At 40.6% G+C, this 23,519-nt stretch overlaps 1 protein-coding gene across 2 annotated transcripts in view; it reads right to left on the bottom strand.

Annotated features, from left to right (window-relative positions):
* The window catches only part of PIP5K1B (phosphatidylinositol-4-phosphate 5-kinase type 1 beta), a 148,809-nt gene that overhangs the window by 19,598 nt on the left and 105,692 nt on the right, over positions 1-23,519 (bottom strand). For both annotated transcript variants that reach the window (XM_014608630.3, XM_014608631.3), the window contains 2 exons: positions 16,621-16,776; positions 16,052-16,196 (listed from right to left, as the gene is read on the bottom strand). In XM_014608630.3, coding sequence (XP_014464116.1) covers positions 16,052-16,196; positions 16,621-16,776 — 301 coding nt within the window. The remainder of the gene's footprint in view (positions 1-16,051; positions 16,197-16,620; positions 16,777-23,519) is intronic.

Below are 23,519 nucleotides of genomic sequence, written 5' to 3'. Positions count from 1 at the left end.
AATCTAAAAATATCTTTCTTCTGGAAACAAAAAATTAAGGCTAGACATACCAAAATGTCACGATTTCTCTAGCTAGCTCACAGATCGTCTAAAACAGTTCCAATGCAGTGTGAAACATAGTACACCAACCTCTTCATAAAGCTTAATGAGGTGAGTCCATAAGTATGGGCAAAGTGACCTTACTTTGGTGCGTAGACATTTTAGTGCACAGTAGCCTTGTAGAGTAGAACTGATAGCAATGCGAAGAGCTGCTTTCATGACATACTGCATCAACTATTCAGATGCAACTCCCAATACTGCTACTACATTCATACAGTACATAGAACCTGCTCAGAACTGACACATCAGGAGGCAGAAAAAAATATCATCTTGTGTGAAATGACAATAGAGTGCATACTACATAGGGTTAGGTTTCTTATCCCCTTATGAAGATGAGGGTTTCCACTGACTGGTGGTTTAGAGCTGAAAAAAAACCCAGCTGCATTGGACTACTGAGATGTTTCAGCTACTTGCTGTGGCTTTTAATTCAAAGGGCACAGCTTCTTCAATTAGCTGCCAAGAACCACTGATGAGTTCCAAATGAGTGCAGAAATGGCAGTCCTTTAAGTAAAAACTGTGACAGAACAGTTCAGTGGCTTATCCTTAATTCAATAACCCACTGCAAATTGGGCAAGTTGTAAGGCACATGCTCAGGTGCTAGTTGAAAAAAGCTAACTAAACAATGACATGGGGCTTGTGGCACTGCTGTCTTGATAAGGGAAACTGCAAAGAGATGTGGATATGAAAATAAAACTATTTCAATCAACAGTCTAGGCAGCTCTATCTGGAATGCCTAGAAGCCAAACTTTTATTGTCATTTGCAAAAATGCCATACACTCCAGGAGTTGGTTCAGAAGGCAATGTGGAAATATTAGCAAGATAGGTGAAGGAAGACATGCTTGATGTACTGGATTTACTACCAGTGGGAAAGTAATGCTGCCAGTGCCTATGACAGTAGGTTTATATAACATCTAAAATGTTGGCACTATCTGTTAGACTGACTTGGGCCTGCAGCAAATTGCATGCTGATTTTTCATATGTTTTCAAAGTTAAGTCATTCTGAATGACTGGAACCAGACTGTGCCACTTCAATGGTCATAGACAGCATCTTACCATGTCTGCTGAACAATTGTTTGGACCTGGTTATATCTAGCTTCTTTTTCATTATTCCTTGTAAAGAGAGAAAATAGTTTTCCCTGTGAGATTATATAGACTCTTCTTTACAGTTACTTACTCCTAATGTGCCAGAACTGGTAACTGCAGTTATTCTTTGAAAAAAATGGAGCAGTCTTCAGTAAGAGACTGCATTTGCAAAGGTGAGTCACGTTGTTACTCTTTTTTATAGGTAAGGAGGTCCAGGCACAAAAGTAAAATCAAAGAATTGGGACTAGAACTCTAATCATTTGTCCCACAATGTTGTACCTGTCCATGGATGAGATTATACTGCCTACTTGTATTGTGGAAGTGGGAGGCTGGGACTTAAAAACAAAGAGCAAAATCTTAAAGGTATTAAAGCCTTCACTGTCAGCAGTCTGCAACATATTTACTATTATTGCAGCGTTTCTCTGAAAACTCAATGAGAGGTTAGCTTTGCAGAAATTCCATAAAGCATAATAGGTAACAATACCAATAGGGTTTATCAGATGTTTAACAGGGTTTATTATTACTTAAATAATACTTCTTTGACTTACCTGATATCACATGTTCTATTAAATTGAAAGACCTGGGGAAAACCTTTCACTAAGAAAAGCTGTGACATTCAATTTTTTTCACCTTGGGTATTTAATTCTTGTTACCCAGGATTTCTAAGTCAGGTGACAAGCCAAAAATGATTGGAGTTACAGCTCATCCTTATTTTATATCTTTAATCCTTGATTCATCTCCTTGTGTCTAGAAGTATCTAGGCAGACAGTCTACTAAGTAATTCTTCTGGGAATCAGCCATCCTATCAAACTCAGAACTTTGCTTTTTCTTAATGCTCATTCACTATGATATTTAATAGTTAGGTATATATAAAAATAATTAGAATATCCAAATATTTTCTATTAGTATATAACTGTTTTAATAATTTTATTAACAAAAAATAGTTCCATATAATTAAATACATTCAGCATCTCAGCAGAGTAGCACCATAAACACACAAACCATCTAAAATAAGATTTGTAGCAAAGCAAAAGCCATTTTTTTAGGTGCATACATTATTAAACATCCTCTAATGTCTCACTGACTAAAAGATTAAGTGTAAATGATCCAGAACTCTCTAAAGGAAGAAAAAAGACTTGATTCCTTTAAAAAGTCATCAATCCTTTAATGCCAGCAGTAAAGGCTGATAATTTCAAATCTTTTATCTGAATCATGAAGAAGTCAATATTCTTTTAGCTCTCCAAGTAACTTGTGGAACAAAACCAGGCTTGAATAAACATCTACCAGCTGAAGTGGATGTAAAATTAAATTCTTTTTAGAATGTTTATTCTGTGCAGTGACTATTAGTGTGTATATGTACAGTGTTTAACAAAATGAGAACTTTGGAGGTTATGCAGTAAAATGCAACAGAGAATAAAACAAGGGCATCATTAATAAAATACCTGCAATGCATATTTAAAGTTTTGTTAGTACTCAGTGACTGAAACTTAACATTTCTGATAAATATTCAGGATATGTGTTTGCATCATTGTGACACATTCCCGTCCCCTAAAAACAGGGAATACGTGCAGTTAAGAAAATAGCAGGTCTTAAAACTATGTTAAGATTACATTAGTTTTTTAGCTTAAATATAGATATCTATATATAATATATTATTTCTGCTACAGGGCTATAAGCATCACATTCTGGTCTTTAAACAAATGTATTTTTAGACCTGCTGTTGCATTTCCTCTTCATTAAGATAAAGATACTCTAATACAAGGCTTCCTACTATACAACCTACAAACCCAGAGTTTCAAGACAAACAGGTAAACTGCTAGATTTTGGTAACACATTTCAAATTTTCCCATCAGAATATTTAGGGTATAGTGCCTGAAGAATGAAAAATGTGTTATAAATTACTGCAGCTGTAATCCTTTAGGTTGGAGAAAAAAGAATGCTAAGGCAGCTTTTAAAAATGTGGAAAGCTCTGCAAAGAGGAAGAAATACTGCCTTAACCATGATTCCAGTGATTCAAGCAAATTAATGCCTTCTCTTCTGAATCTTAAATTAGTAATTGAACTGAAACTGACATGTGCATCTATATTTCTCTAAAAACTATAGAGTCCATGTAAAAATCTTTGAATTAATCATTAACCTTAATCAACCCACTTAATCATCAAAAGTCTGGAAATATGCAAATTTAGGTTCCCACAGCAAGGTCTATATAGCTCCACTGCTTCATAAAAACTGCATGACTTTATAAAAACTATGGTACCAAAACACAGAAAGCATAATAGGCAAAGCTGACAAACATTAAACCTCCTCTGAAGGCAATGGACTTAAAGTTTTACTGTTTAATAGTATATATAGTCCATACAGAAGTCATATGGAGATAATACGCCATAAATTTAGACTGAAAAAATCAGCAAATAGTTCATAACCAAGAGAGTGCAATTCTGGAACCTGCCTTTCAATATGAGTCATGGAGATACAAGAAACCTTGTCAATTTTAGATGCATCTTAATTACTTCCTAAACATGCTTAATGTGCTAAGGATGCCCATGATAGCAGCAGCAGAATTTAATGAATCAGAAGGTGCCTTCTATTACCACATTTTATGTTCAGTACAAGTCAAGTCACATCAATGCTTATATGATCCCCTCTATGTTACATGTATTAACTCTATGTTACATGTATTAACCCAATTAACTGGTTAACTGTGCAATTAATTTAGACTGGCTACATGTGCAAATTAACTATCGCACCATAAAAAAGTCTATCCAGCTATACAGTTAGAGCTGAAAAATGTGTATAGCTTGTTTCTCTCCAGTTTTAATTAACATGTGTAGTAAGGTTCCCAAATGACTGGGAGCCCCATCCACCAGCTGCTGGGACTCCCAGCCACAGGGGTGCACCATATGCAGCTGATGGGACTTTCTGCCCCTGCAGCAGTGGGACTTGCAGCTGTGGGAGGTTGCTTCTTGCCAGTGCAGGGGGAGCCCAGGAGGGTGATCCCAAGCTTCCTCTGCACTGGCAATAAAGTGTGACTAGATTTGATTCTGGATCCCACAATCACACATCCTGTCAGGCATGTGACATGGCATGAGGTGCAACTGTGTGGATTGCACATCGGACTCTATCGTGCATTTACCTGAATGTATACATGGGCCCTGTGACTCAAAGGACAGAAGAGACATTTTGGATTAAAGGTGTTTAGGTCCACACAAATCCTTTCACATGAAATATGATACTATTTTTTAATGCAATTTTTATCAGTGCACTGATGATTGCTTTTAACTAGTGTACTGATGGTTGCTTTTAACCCGATTAATGGAGTCTGCTGCAGCCTCTGCATCATGTCTAGTCAGCATCCCTGTGCTTCAAAATGGTGGCGGGGCACTTGAATTCAAGTGCAAACGAGCTGTAGTTCAACTGCCCCTGCTGCCATTTTGAAGTACAGGGATGCTGAATACATGTGATGCTGTGGCTTGTTTAATTAGAGCGGCTCTCAGAGCTGCTCTAATTAAAGTGCTCCCTCCTCCACCCCAGAGCACAAGGAAGAAAGCAAGCCAAACCTAGGAAAATGCAAAGTTTGTAAGAGTCTAAAAACAGGAGGGAGGCAGGGAATTATGAGGTGGATGCAATGATTCTTTTGGTATTAACAAGTTTCCACATTACATCATATTCTCAGCATGATTCTGGGAACAAATCTGTTTGGTCTACACACCCTGCATCTATCAATGTATGTATCCAGCAAACTCATGCTTCACTTTTGCTATCCTTCCTGCTGCTTTCTCTTTCCCCTGAACTAGCTGGTCTGCTAGAATACTCCTCCCCAGGAGCTCTGACTGGAAGCCATGGTGGTCAAAGCATCTTCCTGTACTTTTCCATGTCCTCAAGATCTCGTTCAAGATACTTCAGTAAGTGGCTCTTGATTTTCCAGACTTCCATAAAGGCCACGACCTCATTCAGCCTTTTACTAGTAGGTGAATTAAGGCCCTTTTTCATATCAAGACAAATTCTATATCAGTCATACTTTCAAGATACTGCAGCCTGTCAGTTTGATTTTAGTTCATCAACCTAGGTTTTAAAAATGTTCTTAAGTGAAAAAAATTATATCACTCTTCCCCCCTTAGCACATATATAGATATTGCAATTACTGTTACCCAAACAGTGCCCACTATTACCCAGAAGCATAGGACTTCAAGGGGCTTACCAAGCCACCAAGTCTAGCCCCTAGTACAGATGTGTCAATCTCCTAAGGCAGGAGTGTCAAAGATATGGCTCATGGAGCCCTATCATTTGGGCTGGGGAACTACCTATTGGTCTCGTACCAACCCCACATGCCATGTGTAGCCAAGACATGCAGGCTGCACACGAGGCCAGGCCAGGATGTGTGCTGCATGTAGCACCCATGCTGGACTGGTGCCATATGCAGCGTGTAAGGTTAGGGCCAGTGCATGCTGCATGCAGTGTGCAGAGTTGGTCCAGAGTGCATGCTACATATGGTGCCTGTACCAGACTGGCCCTGCACTGGCTTGGGCACATAAAGCTAGTCTGCAGGCCCAATCCAGCCCATAGAGCAGCCTGCGAGGCCAGATGAATTTGACATTTGTGCTCTAAAGTAAGGGTAGAACACTTAAGTAACACATCCTAGAAGAACAGTTGATATTCAAGCATTAAGGCCATCACCATTTTTCAGTGCGAGAAGAAAGTCTAAAAACTTTTTAAAGGGAAAAAATATTGTTCATTGCATTTTACTACAAAATGAATAAATTGATTCTGCCTACCTGGCAGAACCACTGAGGTGAAATATATCTCTGGAAAAGCAATCACATCCACTGTCATCTTACAATGAAGAAATACAAAGCTAATTCAATAAAGTATTATTCATATTACTTGTCCAGCAAAGTCCCACCCCATCTTGTCATTTTCTTTTTTAGTGCAGCACTCCTGATTAGAAATCCCAACCTGGTTATTTTCTTCTACTTAGCTCTGTATCTTTAGCATATTTACAGCTCTTCCAAGATCAAAGAGTGATGTGTTGAAAAGTGCAGCCCAGTAGTGCCCAATCATTGAGAAGCAGCGATTGTATGACTGGTTTGTATGCCTCCACCTCACCCTAACAATAAACCTCAGTGCATCACCTGCTATTCAGTTGTGTACATTTTGATCCACAAAGTCATGCTCCATGTTCACATAGTACAAGCATGGTAGCAGGTTCATGTTCAGCATGACACTTGTGCACATGCATAGTGAACATGCAAGTAAATGCTACAGACCCAATGAAATCACTGGGGGAGCAGATACTTGGAGCATAGATCAAGTTCATCACTTCCATAACACATTCCCATGGTTTGTGTTCTCTCAAGCAAAGGGAAAGTCAAGCTTCTCTCATCAAGAAGAAAATTTTCCTCTTTTGCTGCAAAAACAAAGTTTAACTCACAGTTGTTATGAAGCATAGGGTTATTACTCCAAATGAATGTCCTTGCCACTAGCTATATTCCCCGCTCCATTCAAAATGCCTAATTCTTTGTTTTTCAACTGGCAAAGAATGAATTCTATTTTCTACCTGAGTTATGTTCATATTCCTCATTAACATTAATTTCAGTCATGTACATGCACAGATAAACATTGTAATGCTCTCATGGATGCGGTATCATATTATCTTCCTTGGCAAGCATAAAACAAGGATTCCTGCCTGCTTCTAATCTGTTTCCTCATTCTATAGCTCATGCCAAGACACTTCTTTAAAATCCCGACAGAAAATGACAGATAGGAATTATATTAAATAATTTAACAAAGTAAATCTTAATACTATATTACTTATTTAGGAGCTGAAATTGGGTCAAGTTTGTAAATAAATTGTTGTTTTGATTTCAAAGCTTGCTTTGGGCTGCTTCTTATCAAAGAAAGCTTGTGGAGCTAAGCCTTCCACATCAAAGTCTCTTAATATTAAAAACAAAGAGCCTAACCACCAAAAAAAAATCAAAAGACAACTACACCTACAGTATCAATTTTGTTTAATTTTTTTCCAGTTAGGATTGAGGGTGTACCACGATATCAGAAAACTATATGTAAAATTTGAACCTCAGGCTTTAATGTTGCAGCAGTTTCCATTTAGGTCCCTCCAAACCCCCATCCTGCCAAAAAAAAAAAGAATAGCTGCAGCAGGGAAGAGGGAAAGATTAATTTCATTATCTGTGTTTTTGCATACAGCAAGAGAGCAGGGCTGGAGATTCAGCAGAATGCTGAGAATCACCCAGAAGGGACTGAGTAGGTTTCCTGAAGCCATACAGAAACCCTCTATTTACTCTCTGCATGCTACCTGCACTCAGTTGCAGAGGAAAGCCAGAGCTGGTGGGGAGGAGGGGAGGACAAAAACAAAAAACTCAGTACCACCACACTTGGGAACTCAGCTGGAAAAAAAAATAATGCAAGGCTTGGAAGCATGTTAGATGTTAGGGCTGTGACATCATGATTACAGGGCAAGATTCTAGCATAGAAGCTGAGCAAAGCCAGCCATCCAGGCATGATCTGAGAACTGCTAGCTAGAAGCATCTAGTGTGCTGGCATCTGTTTTTCTGACAAGGAAAAAATATGCAGTTCTGAACTGTGATACACTACAAATCCATTCCAATGCTACTGGTTCTAGCTTAAAAGTTATTTAAGAGCATTTAAAATCTTCTCTTTTAATGACAGGCAAGGTTCTTTGAGTACATGTGATATCTTTTATTAGACAAACTGAAACTTTTAAACTTTTAATGAAGTTTAAATCATTGTTTCTTGATAAGTTGAATGTTTTTTTTCTCTCTCTCACCACAATACTGGGTGTTGTTACATAATTCAAGGTTATAAATACAATAGTTCTGGTCTGATAGTCCTATGCTTTCTGAAAAGTCCCAAAAATACAGAACTTGGGCTGAATATTTAACAAAGCTGAGTTAGGGTGTAGGAAAGTGCAGCGTACTAATATACAACATTTGCTCTCATCTGATGTTAAAACAAATTGACACGAGTGATGTAGTTATATTACTAGCTTCCAGGGCCTCATTTAACATTTTTATTTATTAACTAATGATTTTGTTGTCAAAGTTCATATGGGGACAGAATGGGGTCATTTTGGGCTTACTTAGTTGTTCTGCAATTAGGTTGTCAGTTGTAACACACTCCTAAGCTCTATGTTATTTCAATGTTTATAACACTATCCTGTAATTATGTAAGGTTACATCATTCACATTTTATTTCAATTTCAAAATAAAAAACCTTTAGCTATAAAATCGGACCAAGTAACTAACACTGAAGTTTAATTTTAATCTGCTTTAAAATTGAACAAAACATATTTTACCACTGGGTAGGAAGACAGATGGCAGACTCAAGATTGCTTATAAAGATGTCTCCCCCCAAATTTCTTTGATTTTTCCATGCAGAAAAAAGTTTAATGTAAACAGCTGCATTCCCCAAGTCAGATTTTTAAATGCATTCTCTGCCTTAACAATGCTTAGGGCTAGATTCTAAATTATTTAAAAGGAAGTTGATAAATGTCTAAGTATATTTAATTTACACTCCTTGGCTCAAACTGAGAAGCACTTGAAAAACAAATCACTTCAAAAGAAGTTATCCAAACTTTCAAGTGTTCCAATAGAACACTTGGCACAGCACTTTTAAAACAGAACAGGCATGAAAAGAACATGATTTCCCCTCAAACTCATACAGTACATGCAAATGCAACAAAGAAAAAATTCCCCTTTACCCTTAAACCCTGCTTGCTCTATGTTTGGGTACCATCTTGTAGCACAGATGAAAGAGAAGTAAATTTTAAGCTCTTAGTATATTTTGGGGACATCCATGTTTCAGAAACATTAGAAAACTGAACTACATTGCTACAACTGGAGACCATCAATCATGCTGCAACTAGGGTCCCTTCATGTGGTCAAAGTTGTCATGTAGGTAAGCTTAGTGATGCAACAATATCAGTACATGCTTCTAAAACCCTGTATGTCCATAGGACAAACTGGTATACATATATTCATCTAGGTCCCTCTGAAAGATTAATTTAAAAATACTTATGAAAATCTTTTCTGGGAGAGTAAAATGACTAAATTGGTGACTAAAAGCAAAAGGTATTGACTGCCTTACAAGGGAGGAAGGATGAACAACTGGGGCATTCGGGGGACCCCAGGTTCAACCCTTATCTCTACCACAGACTTCCTGGGCAAGTTGGTGAAATTTCCAAACCCAACTAGGCCTTAATTTCTGTGGGAACTGTGTAGGTAATACATAAGGAAACTAAAAGAGAGCTGTTTATTAGCAAAGTCAGAAGAAGGAAGAAGCTAGAGGCCTCCCGATCTCCCCTCAAAAAGACATCTCAACACACAGATGCAAATGGGTTATCCTGGAACCACTGGGCATGTCTACACATGTATTTACATATGCCTAAACTTAATGCACCTTTGCTTAAGGCTCATTAAGGCAATTTAGGCAGGTGTCTACTCACAGACACGCTAATACACATTAAGGTGTATTAACTTTTGGGCGCAATTAGCTAAATTACATTAGCCCACATGCAGATGCATTAATGCACATTAAGAGTCTACACGTGGGCTAATGCAACTTAACTAATCGCAACTAGATTAAATACTTGCTTTATGCAGATATCAAATTCAGGTGGGATTATCTTAAAATGCCCTTAATGCACCTTAAAAATGGTGATTTTAGGCTAATCCTGCTTAAAAGGTACTTGTAGCCCACTGAGAGGGTGAACTTTCTGATGGAACTATTTAAACCTTAGTGCTTTTATATTCCACATCAAACCCCACTACTATGCACTTCATTGCAAAAGTTTTTGATAGGCATATGTGAACTACCTCAATCCTACTACTTTTCCATACACATGTGAGCATACATGCATGCACAGTCTTCTCACCTTCTGGAAATGGAAGATGTTGCCTTGATCAGCAATATAAATAATACAGTAAAAACCCTGTTATCTGGCATTCTACTAGCCGGAATACTCTATTAACCAGCACTGCGCCACTGCCATCCACCACCCTGTGCCGTTGCTGCTATGTGCAAGCTCTGTGCAACCAGCCCACACCATCCACCACCCTGGGCTGCCATGTGCAACCCCCCACCACCGCTTCTGGTATTTTTAGGTGACCAGCATTTTTACATAACCAGCACCCAGCATTCCTCACTCATGCTGGATAACAGAGCTATTACTGTAGTCAGTTTCACAAGCTAAGGAACCTAGGTATGGACTTTATATTATTTACAACGGTCAGTAGTATCAAGACAATATAAGCTACTAATTGCAACACTAGCTGCATGTTTCTGCTAAGTTGGTAGCTCTGCATGAATGTATCCAAATCCTTTAATTACTTGTTACTGCACTTAACACCTCCACATTTGCTTGGAGGCTTCTCAAGGCAGAGTTAGGAAACCTGCTCCTGAGAGGCCAGCAACCAGTTTTCCATTAATTAATGGTGTTATGCTTTAAGGATAAATTCAAAACAGGCAATCTCCACGTAGGTTGCTGAGCTTTCACAGAATACAGAAAGGAATCATTCAAAGAATAAAGCTTAGAGAGAGTAGAGAGACCACAGAGAATGCTGAAAGGACAAATCCAGCTGGTTCTCTGTCAAAGCCAGAATGGTAAGGCTTTGTGTAGATTTAAAGCGTTAACCTTATGCCTCAATGCTAGTAAATATTTCCTAGTTATAGCTTTTAGATGCCATACTCCATAATTGGACTTCAGCACCTAATATGAAACTTGATAGAATGTAGGTGTCTAAGTCCAAGAGGATGACACACAAATACCACCAAATGAGTTACAGGGGTGTAGGTTGTAGCCGTGGCATACTGTGGGGCCATTTTGGTGCCCATAGCCCCACAGTATGCCAACCTTTTTATGAGCCACCTGGAAGAAGACTTCCTCAAGAACTCACCATCAAACCCTTGCTATACTTAAGATATATTGATGACATCTTCACCATTTGACTGAAAACCTGCAATCTCTGATTGAGTTCCATCAGAAATTCAACAATCACCATCCCTCCATCCAACTTTCTCTAGAATACTCCTGCACCAACATCTCCTTTTTAAACACAATGATCAGTATCCAGAATGATAAAATACAGACCACAGTATACAAGAAACCCACAGACCAACATACATACTTGCACAGAACCAGCAATCACCCTAAATACACCAAAAGAGCTGTGATATACAGCCAAGCCCTCAGATACCACTGCATCTGTACTAAAGAGAACACCCAGGATTGCCACCTCACCAATCTTAAAAAGGCTTTCACCCAACAGGGACACTCCTCCAGAGAGACAGATCGCACGTTTGAAAGAGCCACCTGGATACCATGTGAAGAACTGCTGCAGTACAGAAGAAAACCCCCCACAAATTGCACACCGCTGGTTATGACTTATCACCCCTCCCTTGAACCTGTACGGAAAATCCTCAAACAATTGCAACCCATACTAGAAAGAGACCCTATTCTTAAAGAGATCTTCCCAGAGCCACCCATCCTAGCCTTCAAACAAGCATCGAACCTTGCTAACCTCATCACCAAAAGCAAACTTCCTCAGGCCCAGAACACACCAAAAGGATCCAGACCGTGCCTTGGCAAGAAATGCAAAACCTGCCAACACATCTCCACCCCCCCCACTATTACTACACTCCACAACAGAGCCATCAGCATTCCTGGATCTTACAGCTGCACCTCCAGAAATGTAATATACCTCATCCAATGCACCAAATGCCGTGACGGAAAATACGTAGGAGAGATCAAACAACAACTGCGCACCAGAATGAACACACACCGGAAATCTATCAAAGACAGAAATACCCAATTACCTGTGGGGGCACATTTCTCACAGGAGGGCCACTCTCTCTCCAATCTCTCAGTCCTGATCCTCAAAGGAAACTTACACAACACTTCCCAGAGACGAGCCTATGAACTCCACTTCGTCAACCTCCTGGATACTAAAAATCATGGACTAAACATAGACATTGGATTTATGACACATTATAACCTGCCTGACATCTGACTCCCCAGGTATCTCTCCACTTTCATCCACCTTCTCTCTCTCCTCCCACTCCCCAGCCTGTCTCTCACCCATTGACTCCTCAATCTACATTTTCACTGACTGCCTGTCTTGTATGCATACCAGCCCAGCCCCTGGCTTGTTTACTTTTCATTCCATCCAGGAAGAGCACGCAGCAACTGCTGAAACTTCCTTAGCCTGACAAAGGGTTTTTGCACCCGAAAGCTTGCTTAATAAGTGTTTTCCAACTATTTATGTTGGTCTAATAAAAGATATCAGATTCACCCAAAGAACCTTGTCTACTAAATGAGTTAGACACCTGGATGTCCAAAAACACCAACCTTTCTACTAGGGAAGTTATTTAGATGCCTAAAATTCTGCTATTGCACATGACCCAATTTGGGTCAGAGGCGGGCGGGAAGGTAGCGGGAGTGTGCTAGGATCCAGCTGCTGTTACTATTTTTCCCAGAAGCTGCACAGGGAAAGTGCCCAGCACCATGCTCCTCACTGTGGTGGCACAGGGAAAGTGTCTGCAGCCAACACTTTTCCCTGAAGTGGCAGGGAGCTTTGGCAGTAGTCTCCTTCCACTGCTGCAGCTGGGATGACTGCCATCTGAGGACACTTTTTCAGTGCTTCACCAGGGAAAAACAGTCCCACCTTCCATGCACTTGCCTGCTTTGACTTGATATTGGTCAATCCAGCCCAAAGCCTCAAAAGGTTGCCAACCCCTGACCTAAAGTAGTGTTAGTAAAAAAGATGGGACTTTATTTTAAAACATTTTCAAAAAATAATGGAGTCTCTTTAAAAAAAAAAATTACACTATTATAAGAATTATATATTATATATAGTATATATTTATATTCTGTTTTTATATGTAGTATAGATACATTACTTATGTTTACATAGATTGAGATTTGGACCCAAGCAAGCAAGACCTCCTTCACCAGTGCCTCAACAAAAAAACTGGTGAATGCCAATCAATAATGGAAGGATGTCAGCAATGTGCCTTCAAGGCCACTGTCATCAGCTCCTGTGAAAAGACATTTGGATTCTCTACAAGGAAACATCAAGACTGGTTTGATGAGAATGACCAGGAGATCCAAGAGTTGATCAATTGCAAGCACAAGGCCTTTTGTGCTTGGCAAAAAGACACCAACTCCAAGCAAAATAAATTGAAATCTCCAACAAGCCAAGGCAGAGGTCCAAAGGAGGACCCACAAAATGAAAAAAAAAAATGATGGGAAGACAGGCCTAAGGAAATTCAACGTCTTGCTGACATCCACAATATGCACAGTTTCTTCAGTCACCAAACCATCTATGCTCCAAGCACTTAGAGATCAACCCCCTAAGAGATCTAAGGATGGAGGAGACCTGATCAAGGAAAGGGGAACCAATTAATGCCCGTTGGAATTATTTTGAAGACCTTCTCAATCGAGACTGCTGTTGATGAGAGTGTTCTCAATTCCATCCCACAACACCTAGTCAGAGATGATCTCAGAATCCCTCTGATCCTTGACAAGGTGAGGAAAGCTATCAAGCAGACGAAGAACAATAAGGCATCTGAAGCTGATGAAACCCCCTGTGACATTTTCTAACAGGGAGGAAAGGAGCTCACATCACAGCTTCTTGCCCTCACCTTAAGGATCTGGAATGACAAGGAAATCCCAGACTACCTTAGGAACACCATGATTGTGACAGCCTTCAAGAAAGGAGACAAGTCCAACCGAGGAAATTACAGAGAGATCACTTTGCTGTCCACCACAGCCAACTGATTGTTAAGAGAATCCTTCTGAACCATCTCTTTCCACTTGCTGAAGAGCTTTTCCCAGAATCTTAGTATGGGTTTAAGGTGTCAAGAGGCACAATTGACATGATCTTCATGGCTCGCCAGCTGCAGGAAAAACGCTGAGACCAACAAAAGCTTTTCTACATGGCTTTCTTCGACCTCATGAAAGCTTTTGGCTCTCAGTCAAGAAGTGCTGTGGAGGATCCTTCTGAAGCATGGATGCCCACCAAAATTTGTCACCATTCTCTGCCGGCTCCCTGACAGCATGTGAGTGGTGGTTCTCTGTAATGGATCTCTCACAGATCCTTTCAGGTTAAAACAGGAGTTAAGCAAGGCCATATCATTGCTCTAATACTTAATATTCCTTGCTGCAATGCTACATCTGACCATCAGCAAGCTTCCAGACATAGTGGAGCTAAACTACTGAATGGACAGTAAGCTGTTTAGCCTCAGCCAACTCCAAGTCAAAACCAAGACCACCCTGACCTCAATCGCTCCAGTATGCTGATGTGCTCCTCAATGAGCTCCAGTATGCTGATGTTACTGTAAACATGTGCTCACTCAGAATCACAACTTCAGGCAATTATCAACATCTACTGAGGCATACAAGAAAATAGGATTGATGCTTAACATTCAGAAGACTAAGGACTTCCACCAACAAGCTCTTAATGAATAGTTCCCAGCTCCAGTAATCCAAATCCACGATGAGGCTCCAGATACTGTTAAGTATTTCCCATACCTCAAAGGTCATCTCTTGCAGAAGGCTGATGTTGATGAAGAAATCCAACATCACATCAAATGTGCAAGTGCAGCCTTTGGATGCCTGAAAAAATGGGTGTTCAAAGATTGCAACATCAGATCTGAAACCAAGCTCATGGATTATCAAGCAACTGTGATCCCCACCTTTCTGTACAGAGCTGAGACATGAACAACAAACAGGAGACATCTAAAGTTGTTGGAGAAGTACCATCAATGCTGCCTGTGGAAGATCCTTTGAATCCAGTGGGAAGACAGACACATCAATGTTAGAGTCCTCCTGCAAGCAAATACCATGAATATTGAGGTGATTATCATTCAACATCAACTTTGTTGGGCCAGTTATGTAATCCAGATGTCTGACTCCAGACTCCCAAAGCAAGTTTTGTTCTCCCAGCTCAGCCAGCTCAGGAGGGGAGCAGAGAAACAGCTTCAGGGACATCCTCAAGGCTGACTTAAAAAAAAAAAAATAGCAACATCAACATCAAATCATGGGAAACTATTGCCCAGGACTAACCCAAATGGAGAAGAGTCTGCTGCAGGGATCTCAGTATGACAACAGGAGATGGAAAAGTGGAAGTGGCAGAAACAATGTGCTGCAGACAAAAATCAAGAATGCAGAGGCACCCACTGCACACAGAAACATGTCTGAGCTGCAGTAGAGTCTGTCGATCATGGATAGGCCTCATCAGCCATCTTTGGACACACGGATAAGACAATCATGGAAAGCAATCATCCTCGGCTGTGAGGAATTGCCAAAGAAGAGATGCATTAATTATGTTTACAAAGATTAAGACTTATTACGGTATTTTGCCCATTCAAGTGCTGCTTGAATTTTTTCTCCCTGATAATCAGCAGGTGCCCCCAAATCTTCATCCACTTAGTATTAGTACAAAGAAGAAAATGCACAAGCTGAAGATATTTTTTCTGCTCCAAATCTCATGTTCCTCAAAGCCCATGAATATGTTCCTCCATAAGTTTTCCATGATAAGAAATGTTGAGGCATTTGGCAACTCGGGTCTTTGGATCTACATATCTGTATACACATACCTACTAACTCTGAACTCTTGCTGCATACATGATGCTTTTGTAGCATGAGAGAGCATGCCTGCTTGCAGTGCACTTTCACACAGAGGCAGAATTTGTCCTATGAAGAGACTGAGACCAACTGCATTATCATGCAAATTGATTGTTTGCCAAGCAAAAAGTTGTAAATTATTGCATTTATGGGTAAGGGCTATTTCTACACAACATGACATTCTCCAACTTAAATTAAAATGACCATTACCTGCTGGAATAAAGCATAGTTCCATCACGTTGATATTGCTCATCTGCATACAAAGAAGAAGAAGAAATCGTGGTTGCTAAGGAAGCTGCTTCAAACAGAGATGGAGTACTTGGCACTAAATCTGGCCGGTGCCGGGAATCTAATACTGCATAGGGAAAAAATGTATATAAAAATATTTTCACTATAAGCTTTTTTAAAGTTCATTTATAACTACTAGAAAAGATAATATCTACCCTATCTTTATACGTACACACACGCACAAGTGCTGTTAATATATTCTCCAGCAGCACTTAACATTTTAATTGACAAGACACTGATAGTCATCTAACCAGTGTATATGCTTCTACCTACTCCTAATCTCCTTAATGCCATAAGATTAGTTTCTACTGCTACCCAATACATTTAGCAGAATACACAGCAAGGCCAAGGACATTACTTAGCAGTAATGTGACTATATGAGAATTTCCGCTAAAAGAACAGCTCAGTCTTAAAACTTCATGTTCTTACTAAGTATATTTTGAGAAATTGTGGCCTCACTGTCTAGGTTAGTGCACTGTCTAACATACTACCTTCTTCATCAAGACTGGAATAACTTTGTCCTTCAGTAAGCATGTCATGCTTTTCATCCTTCCATTCTTGGCTAACAGCACATACGATTTCCTGTGATGTTGCCTTTAGAGCTGCAATAGAATTGCATCGTCTCTTAGAAGGAGAGGACCTTAAAGCTGCATAAAGAAAAGAGAGTTCACAATGAATAAAGCTACTGGATTATAAACATTTTACCAATCATTAACAGAGGGTTTGTAAATTTTATGTTAAAAAAAAAAAAAGATCAACAGGCTGCTACCTACAAAAGCTATTACTAAATTCACAGATCAAGCAAATATCACTTTTATTCTAGAGAGTTCATATCAGATATTACCTATCAAAGTTTTTTTTATTTTAGAACACGCAACTTATATGCTTTTTAACATTTCCTAAATTACAAACCATCCCTTGAATATCTGCCCAAAAAGTCAGAAGAAAAAAAGTGGGTAGTGTAGGTCCCATCTACAAGTGAAATTTTTACCAGTTAATCACGCCTTAAATGGTCATCCAGCCACATGTTCAATCAATGGCATGATAAAAGCAGGAATAAGCTGCAAAGTTATTGCACAAAGTGTGTAATAACTTTGGAGCTGCTTTCTATCATGCCATTAATTGAATGTGTGGCCAGGGGCTCCTGAGGCTGGGACCCCTATCAGTTGATCAAAGCTCCCAGCTTGGGAGGCCCTTATGCACTCCCATACCTGGGAGCTCCCAGCTGAAAGGGCTTCCCGTGGTGAGGGGAGCAGTAAGGGCTTTGGACCCCTGTGGCTAAGTCACCCCACAGTTCTCTGTGGCTGGGAGACTGCATGAGTATGAGCTGCAGTCTCCCAGCCACAGAGAACTGTGGTGTGCTCCCATGGCTGAGAGATCCCATAAGCTGCAGTCTCCCAACCGTGGGGGTTTATAATGCATTCCTGTGGCTGTGAATCGCATCAGCTGAGAGGACTCCTAGCTGCAGAAGCCTGCTTCTTACTGGTGCAGGGGGAGCCTGGGATTGGTCTGATGGGATCTGATTTGCGATCCCACTATTATGCCTCCTGCCATGCACATGTAGCATGGCAGCAGGTGTAATTGTGTGAATTGTGCATTAGATTCCAATGCATCTTTATGTACATATGTAGAGGGGCTCATGGGATAATGGAAGGAAAGGAGAAGAGACAGTAATTAATAAAGTAATCAAGCCTTTGAACATTTCCTGTGGATTACTGACAAGCTAACAGAGCTAATGGCTTGAGGATAATTATTGCAAAACTATCTGTCATGTCTAAGGATTTCCATTACAGTTTAGCAAACATCTACTTTACATGAAGTAAACATTTCCAAGATATTAAAGCTTGTACATTTTCTAATCAAGTTATGGGGATGCTTCATGAAAATCTCCTTTAGTTTATAATGATTTCCAGAGACTGCCATACCTGTGTGAGCAATTTAGGCAAATGCAGGATCTAACAACTGTCACTGCTGTTTCTCACTCAAAACCCATACTTATGCAATCTCCTTTTCCAAAAGCTTTTGAATAATTTCAGTTGTTGCTTTTAGTTATGAAATGTTTCAGATACCCCAGAGATCGACTACAGCGGTTGTTCAAAGAAGCTGGAGCTGGTGTTGGTACAAGATTCAATATGAGAAGTACCCACTGCACATAGCTAAAAGTGGGTACGTGCCTTTGGAAGGAAAGTACCAGATATACCAGACCTCAGGCACAAATGATCCAGTGCTACTCCAGAGCCCCTTTAAAAATAGTGCCACAGGCTTATGACTAGGGGTATTATTATCATAACATTTTTGGTGCTGCTGTTGTTTAAAGGCAGTAAACCCTTGCTGGATTTAATGGTCACTGAGATGAGACATTTCAAAAGCAAAGTGAGGGTTAGTAGGTGATGAAGGCACTAGAATGGGACTCAAAAGGAATGGGTTCATTTCCTGGTTCTGACACAGAGTTCTTTAAAAAAAAAAAAAAAAAAAAAGTCTCTTGATGTATCTGTGACTCGCTCTCCTCCTCCTCAAGCCTCAATCCCCCAGATTTAGATCAGGTCACAAAGTCCCCGGACGAGGGTGTCGGGGTGGATGTCATCTTCCTCAACTTTAAGAAGGTCTTTGACACGGTTTCCCAGCAGATTCTCTTAAAAAAAACTTGGTGACTGAGGCACTGATGCCTACAGTCAGATGGGTGGCAAACTGGCTAGATGGTCACACCCAGAGAGTGGTGGTGGACAGGTTGTTTTCAACCTAGAGGGATGTGAGCCGTGGAGTCCCCCAGGGCTCGGTCCTGGGACCTGTACTGTTCAACATCTTTATCAGCGATCTGGACACAGGCGTGGAAAACATGCTGTCCAAATTCACTGACGACACCAAGTTGTGGAGTGAGGTGGGCACATGGGAGGGGAGGGACAAAATCCAGCTAGATCTATACAGGTTACAGAGGTGGGTGGATGAGAATAGGATGAAATTCAACTCAGACACGTGCAAGGTACTGCATCTAGGGAGAAGGAACCAGCCACACATCTATAGGCTGGAGAACACCCTTCTTGTCAACACAGTGGCAGAAAGGGATCTTGGAGTCATTGTTGACTCCGGGAGGAACATGAGTCGCCAATGCGAGGAAGCGGTCAGTAAGGCTAACTGCACCTTGTTGAGCATCTACAGATGCATCACAAGCAGGTCCAGGGAGGTGATCCTTCCCCTCTTTGTGACATTGGTCAGCCCACAATTGGAGTACTGCGTCCAGTTCAGGCCGCCGCACTTCAAGAGGGATGCGGCTAGTATTGAGAAGGTCCAGAGGAGGGCCACTCACATGGTCAAGGGGCAGCAGGGCAGGCCCTATGAAGAGAGGCTAAAGGGCCTGAACCTATTCAGCCTCCACAAGAGAAGGCTGAGAGGGGATCTGGTGGTCATTTACAAACTCACCAGGGGGGACCAGCAGGAATTGGGGGAAGCTCTGCTCCCCTGGGCACCACCCTGGGCTGCTAGGAATAATGGCCACAAATTGTTAGAGAGAAGGTTCAGGCTGGACATCAGGAGACATTACTTTACAGTTAGGGCTGCCAGGCTCTGGAATGGGCTCCCAAGTGAGGTGGTACTCTCTCTTACCTTGGGGGTCTTCAAGAGGAGACTGGACAGATATTTGGCAGGGGTGATATAACCACGGCACCCGTTCCTGCCCGGGGCAGGGGGTCAGACCTGATGATCTGTTTAGGTCCCTTCCAACCCTAAGTACTATGTCACTATGTCTTCAGCATAATTTGTTTCCCTTTCACCCTTTGTCTATTTAGTGGTCACACTCTTGAAGAGGCACAATTTCATATAGTTTGGTATGATGCATCAGGATCTAGGTTCTGTGTTTAGTGAGAGCTGACTTCCCTATAGTTGAGTGTAGGGCTCATCTAGTTTTAATTCTCACTTGCCTTTTGTTTTATTTTTGTCCTAATCAGTGTTCCAAAATCCTGCTAGTTCAGTATCAAATGTGAATTCCATGAACATAGTTAACTTCTTACTTCAGTTAATTAAGGAGCTGTTATAACAGAATGATTTTGCACTGGTGACAGTGCAACACAGTGAACACCTTCTATCAAATTTGGCACGATGCCATTTGCCATTACTCTTCCACTGACCCTTGAGCCAGATTTCATTCTGTGACATCAAAATAAAGTTTTATAAGACCCAATCATGCTATTAACTACAATCCAAATTTCAGTACATATTCATAGATTCATAAATTGTATTCCTATTAATTAATTTTATAATTCTACCAACAAGTCATGTTTGTCCATCAAGATCTGTTCAACTAATAGCATGGCTCTTATAAAGTTCATAGTTGCTTTTTTGTATACATTTGGTATTTCTCATATTAAAATTTGTCGTTGTTTTATTTGGAATAGAATTTAGATATCTGGGATATGATGCTAGGATCCTATTTGCATTTTTTAAACCATTGATACATTTTTCTTTCATTCATTAGTACCTTAATAGTTTTCAAAAACTGTAAAGGCAGAAGCACAGTGAATTAATTTTAATTCCCTTAAATTGCATGTCATTTAGACCAGTTACTTTATGCATTTCATCTCCTATCTTAAAATTTCATAATGCTACTTTTGTATCCGAGTGAGTCAAGAGCTTTTCTCCTCCTAATCAGAAAAGTCTGCCATCATAAAAAGCTTTATTGCAGGACCCAGTGAATCAAAAATCACTTGTCCCTGTACAACTGATGTATTCACTTGGTCTGCTCTTACAATGTTTACCTTAGCTCACATGCATCTCTGAATGGATCACTGAGGTCACCTGCACCTACCTTGCTGCTGGTAATTTTCATATGTTCTTAAAATTCTTCATTACATTAAATTTCCCTTCAGTAGCAATGATGGTTTCCATTAGAATTCACTAACATCCTTTAGGCTATTACGTGTGCTTATCAGCATTTGCATTAGCACACATAGGACATCATGCCTAATTAGAGAGTCACTGCTTAGAGTTACTTCTTAATTTCTCTCTCATACCTTCTTTACATTTCTTATTTCTTGGTTTTCAGTTGACCTACTCTCACCTTCAAATAATTCCTAAACCTACTTCTGCTCATACTTGAGAAAAGAAAATCTATTGGTAGTGACTAGGTTGAAAGACTCCATTAAACTTTTGCCTAGTACTTCTCTATTTACTTTTAATTCATAAACATCCATCTCCTTTCTTATTCTTACATCTAATTACATCTGTTGTTCTAACTGATGATGGCCCTTTTCATGACTAGGGTCACAGAATTTCCTGAGTTTAATCGTGCAATTGTCCAAATAATTGTAAACTTTCCAAGAATAATTTAAATCATGGTCTGCCAGAGATAAATTTTATTGTCCTTAGATCAAGCAGTTTAACACAGGCCAGTGCAATCTGAAAAATATTGACTTTCAGTGAGGGAATTTTTTTGAAAATAAAACCTGAACTGAACTTTTGTTGGAAATAGCCTGTGAAATCCTAGCTTACTACAGACTACCAGTAATTTCACTATAGACCAGGGGTGGGCAACGTCTGGCCCCTGGGCCAAATTTGGCTCATGGTGGACTGCATTTCCCAGCAGCTGGCAAGGTGTGTGGCTGGGTAGGGAGCTGCTCTAGGGCTGGCATTTTGCAGCAGTGACAGCGTGGTCCAAAGCTGGGGCAAAGCCGTGATCCTCTGCCTAGGGTGTACGGGCAGCAGGGCAGAGCCATGATCTGCTGCCTGCATGCCCCTACCTGGGTTGTGCAGGCAGTGGATCGTGGCTCTGCCTCAGCTCTGGACCACACTGTCACAACCACAAAATCCCCACCCCAGCCCCAGAGCAGCTCTCTGCCAGTGCTGCTTGGGCCAATCACCATGGAAGCCCCAGCCCTGTGTTGTCATGGCCCTGCCACTCTTGGGGTCTCCACAGAAACCATCCGCAGTGATGTAGGCAGGGGCTGCTGGGAAATGGAGTCCATTGCAAACTGAATTCAGCCCATGGGCCAGACTTTGCCTGCCCCTGCTCTATAGTGAAATTACTGGTAGTCTGTAGTAAGCCACGATTTCACAGGCTATTTCCAACAAAAGTTCAGCGAAGTGGGCAGGGGCTGCTAGAAAATGGAGTCTGGCCAGCAGCCAAATCCATCATTTTGCCCACACCTGCTATAGACTAATTTCACCAGATAACATCTTGATCTAATAATGTACAACTGAATGTCAAATTTTCATCTGTAATCATTTACAAGAAAAATGGTGATGTATTCCTAAATCTTACTGAAGACACAATTGCAATTTAAGTATTTCGTCAATTCAAAATGTAAATCTAAACTTTTTTTTTTTAATCTGTAATGTGTGTGTGAACATTCATTCATTGGGTTAGTGTGAAAAATCTCAAGGCTCATGTTAAAAAACAGCCAGTAATTTTGTCTATTTTCCTCATACTTAAAAAAAAAAAAAAAAAAAGCGTGAATTAAAATTCTCCATTCAAAACGAAAGGCTTGGTTTAGCTTCTACGAAAATCTATCCCTTAATGGCTCCTCAAAACCACCCAACAGCCTAAACTGCAAAGGTTTTGATAAAGATTCTCCTGGGAGCTTGAAGAAAGGGATGACCGATAGCAATTCTATTGACTGTTCCCTGGCTAAACTGTACCCTGGAGCCAGTCTCAGGTAAATAATATGCAATCATATACTTAGAACGGTATTAAAAAGGTGTATGTACAAAAAGCCAGAGAGAAATTTAGGGGCACAACCTAAACTTTCATATTTTCCTGACTCAAATGCTTTGCAACCTTAGTATTATGACATTCAAGCTTACTCTTGCTTACTCTGTACAGCTTCTTCTATCAAAAGGTACAAAAGACCTTTAAAAACCGTGAACACATTAGAAATCTAAAGGCCTTTACGTGCCAAATATTGTAGCCCAAGGGAAAACTGATGCACTGAAAGGTTAAGATTCCCATGCACACTACAATCCAACCTACCCTCTACCTCTACATAGAGGACCCTCTACGGGCACGTCCAAATGAGCGCGCATGTGCCTCTTGCCCCACCTCAAACCCCTCTGAGGTGGGGCAACAGACACATGTGGGAACAAAAAAATGTTCCCCGCACTGCCAACTTGCAGCATGGGGAGAAAATTAGACCCCCGAATATCCAGGGGTCTAAAAAAAATAAATAAATAAATAAAAAATCGATGTTTAAAAAGGTGGGGCAAGGCACAGTCCCAGAACATGCCCTGAGGCAACCAGAGGCTGGGTTCTCCCACAGAGATGCTCTGGCTGCCAGAGCATCTCTATGGTTTGCCCTCACCCTGGTGCTGAAACATGTGGCCGGCCAGGCTGCATGTTTCAGCACCAGGGCTCCAGTGCTGGTAGGTAAGGGGTTGGGGGGCTGGAGGAGGGGGGAGGGGACCA

This window comes from Alligator mississippiensis, chromosome 3 (assembly GCF_030867095.1).
Source record: "Alligator mississippiensis isolate rAllMis1 chromosome 3, rAllMis1, whole genome shotgun sequence".
NCBI classification, from domain to species: domain Eukaryota; kingdom Metazoa; phylum Chordata; order Crocodylia; family Alligatoridae; genus Alligator; species Alligator mississippiensis.
The sequence above is the reverse complement of the archived record's forward strand: the minus strand, read 5'-3'. Positions and strand labels throughout refer to the sequence as shown.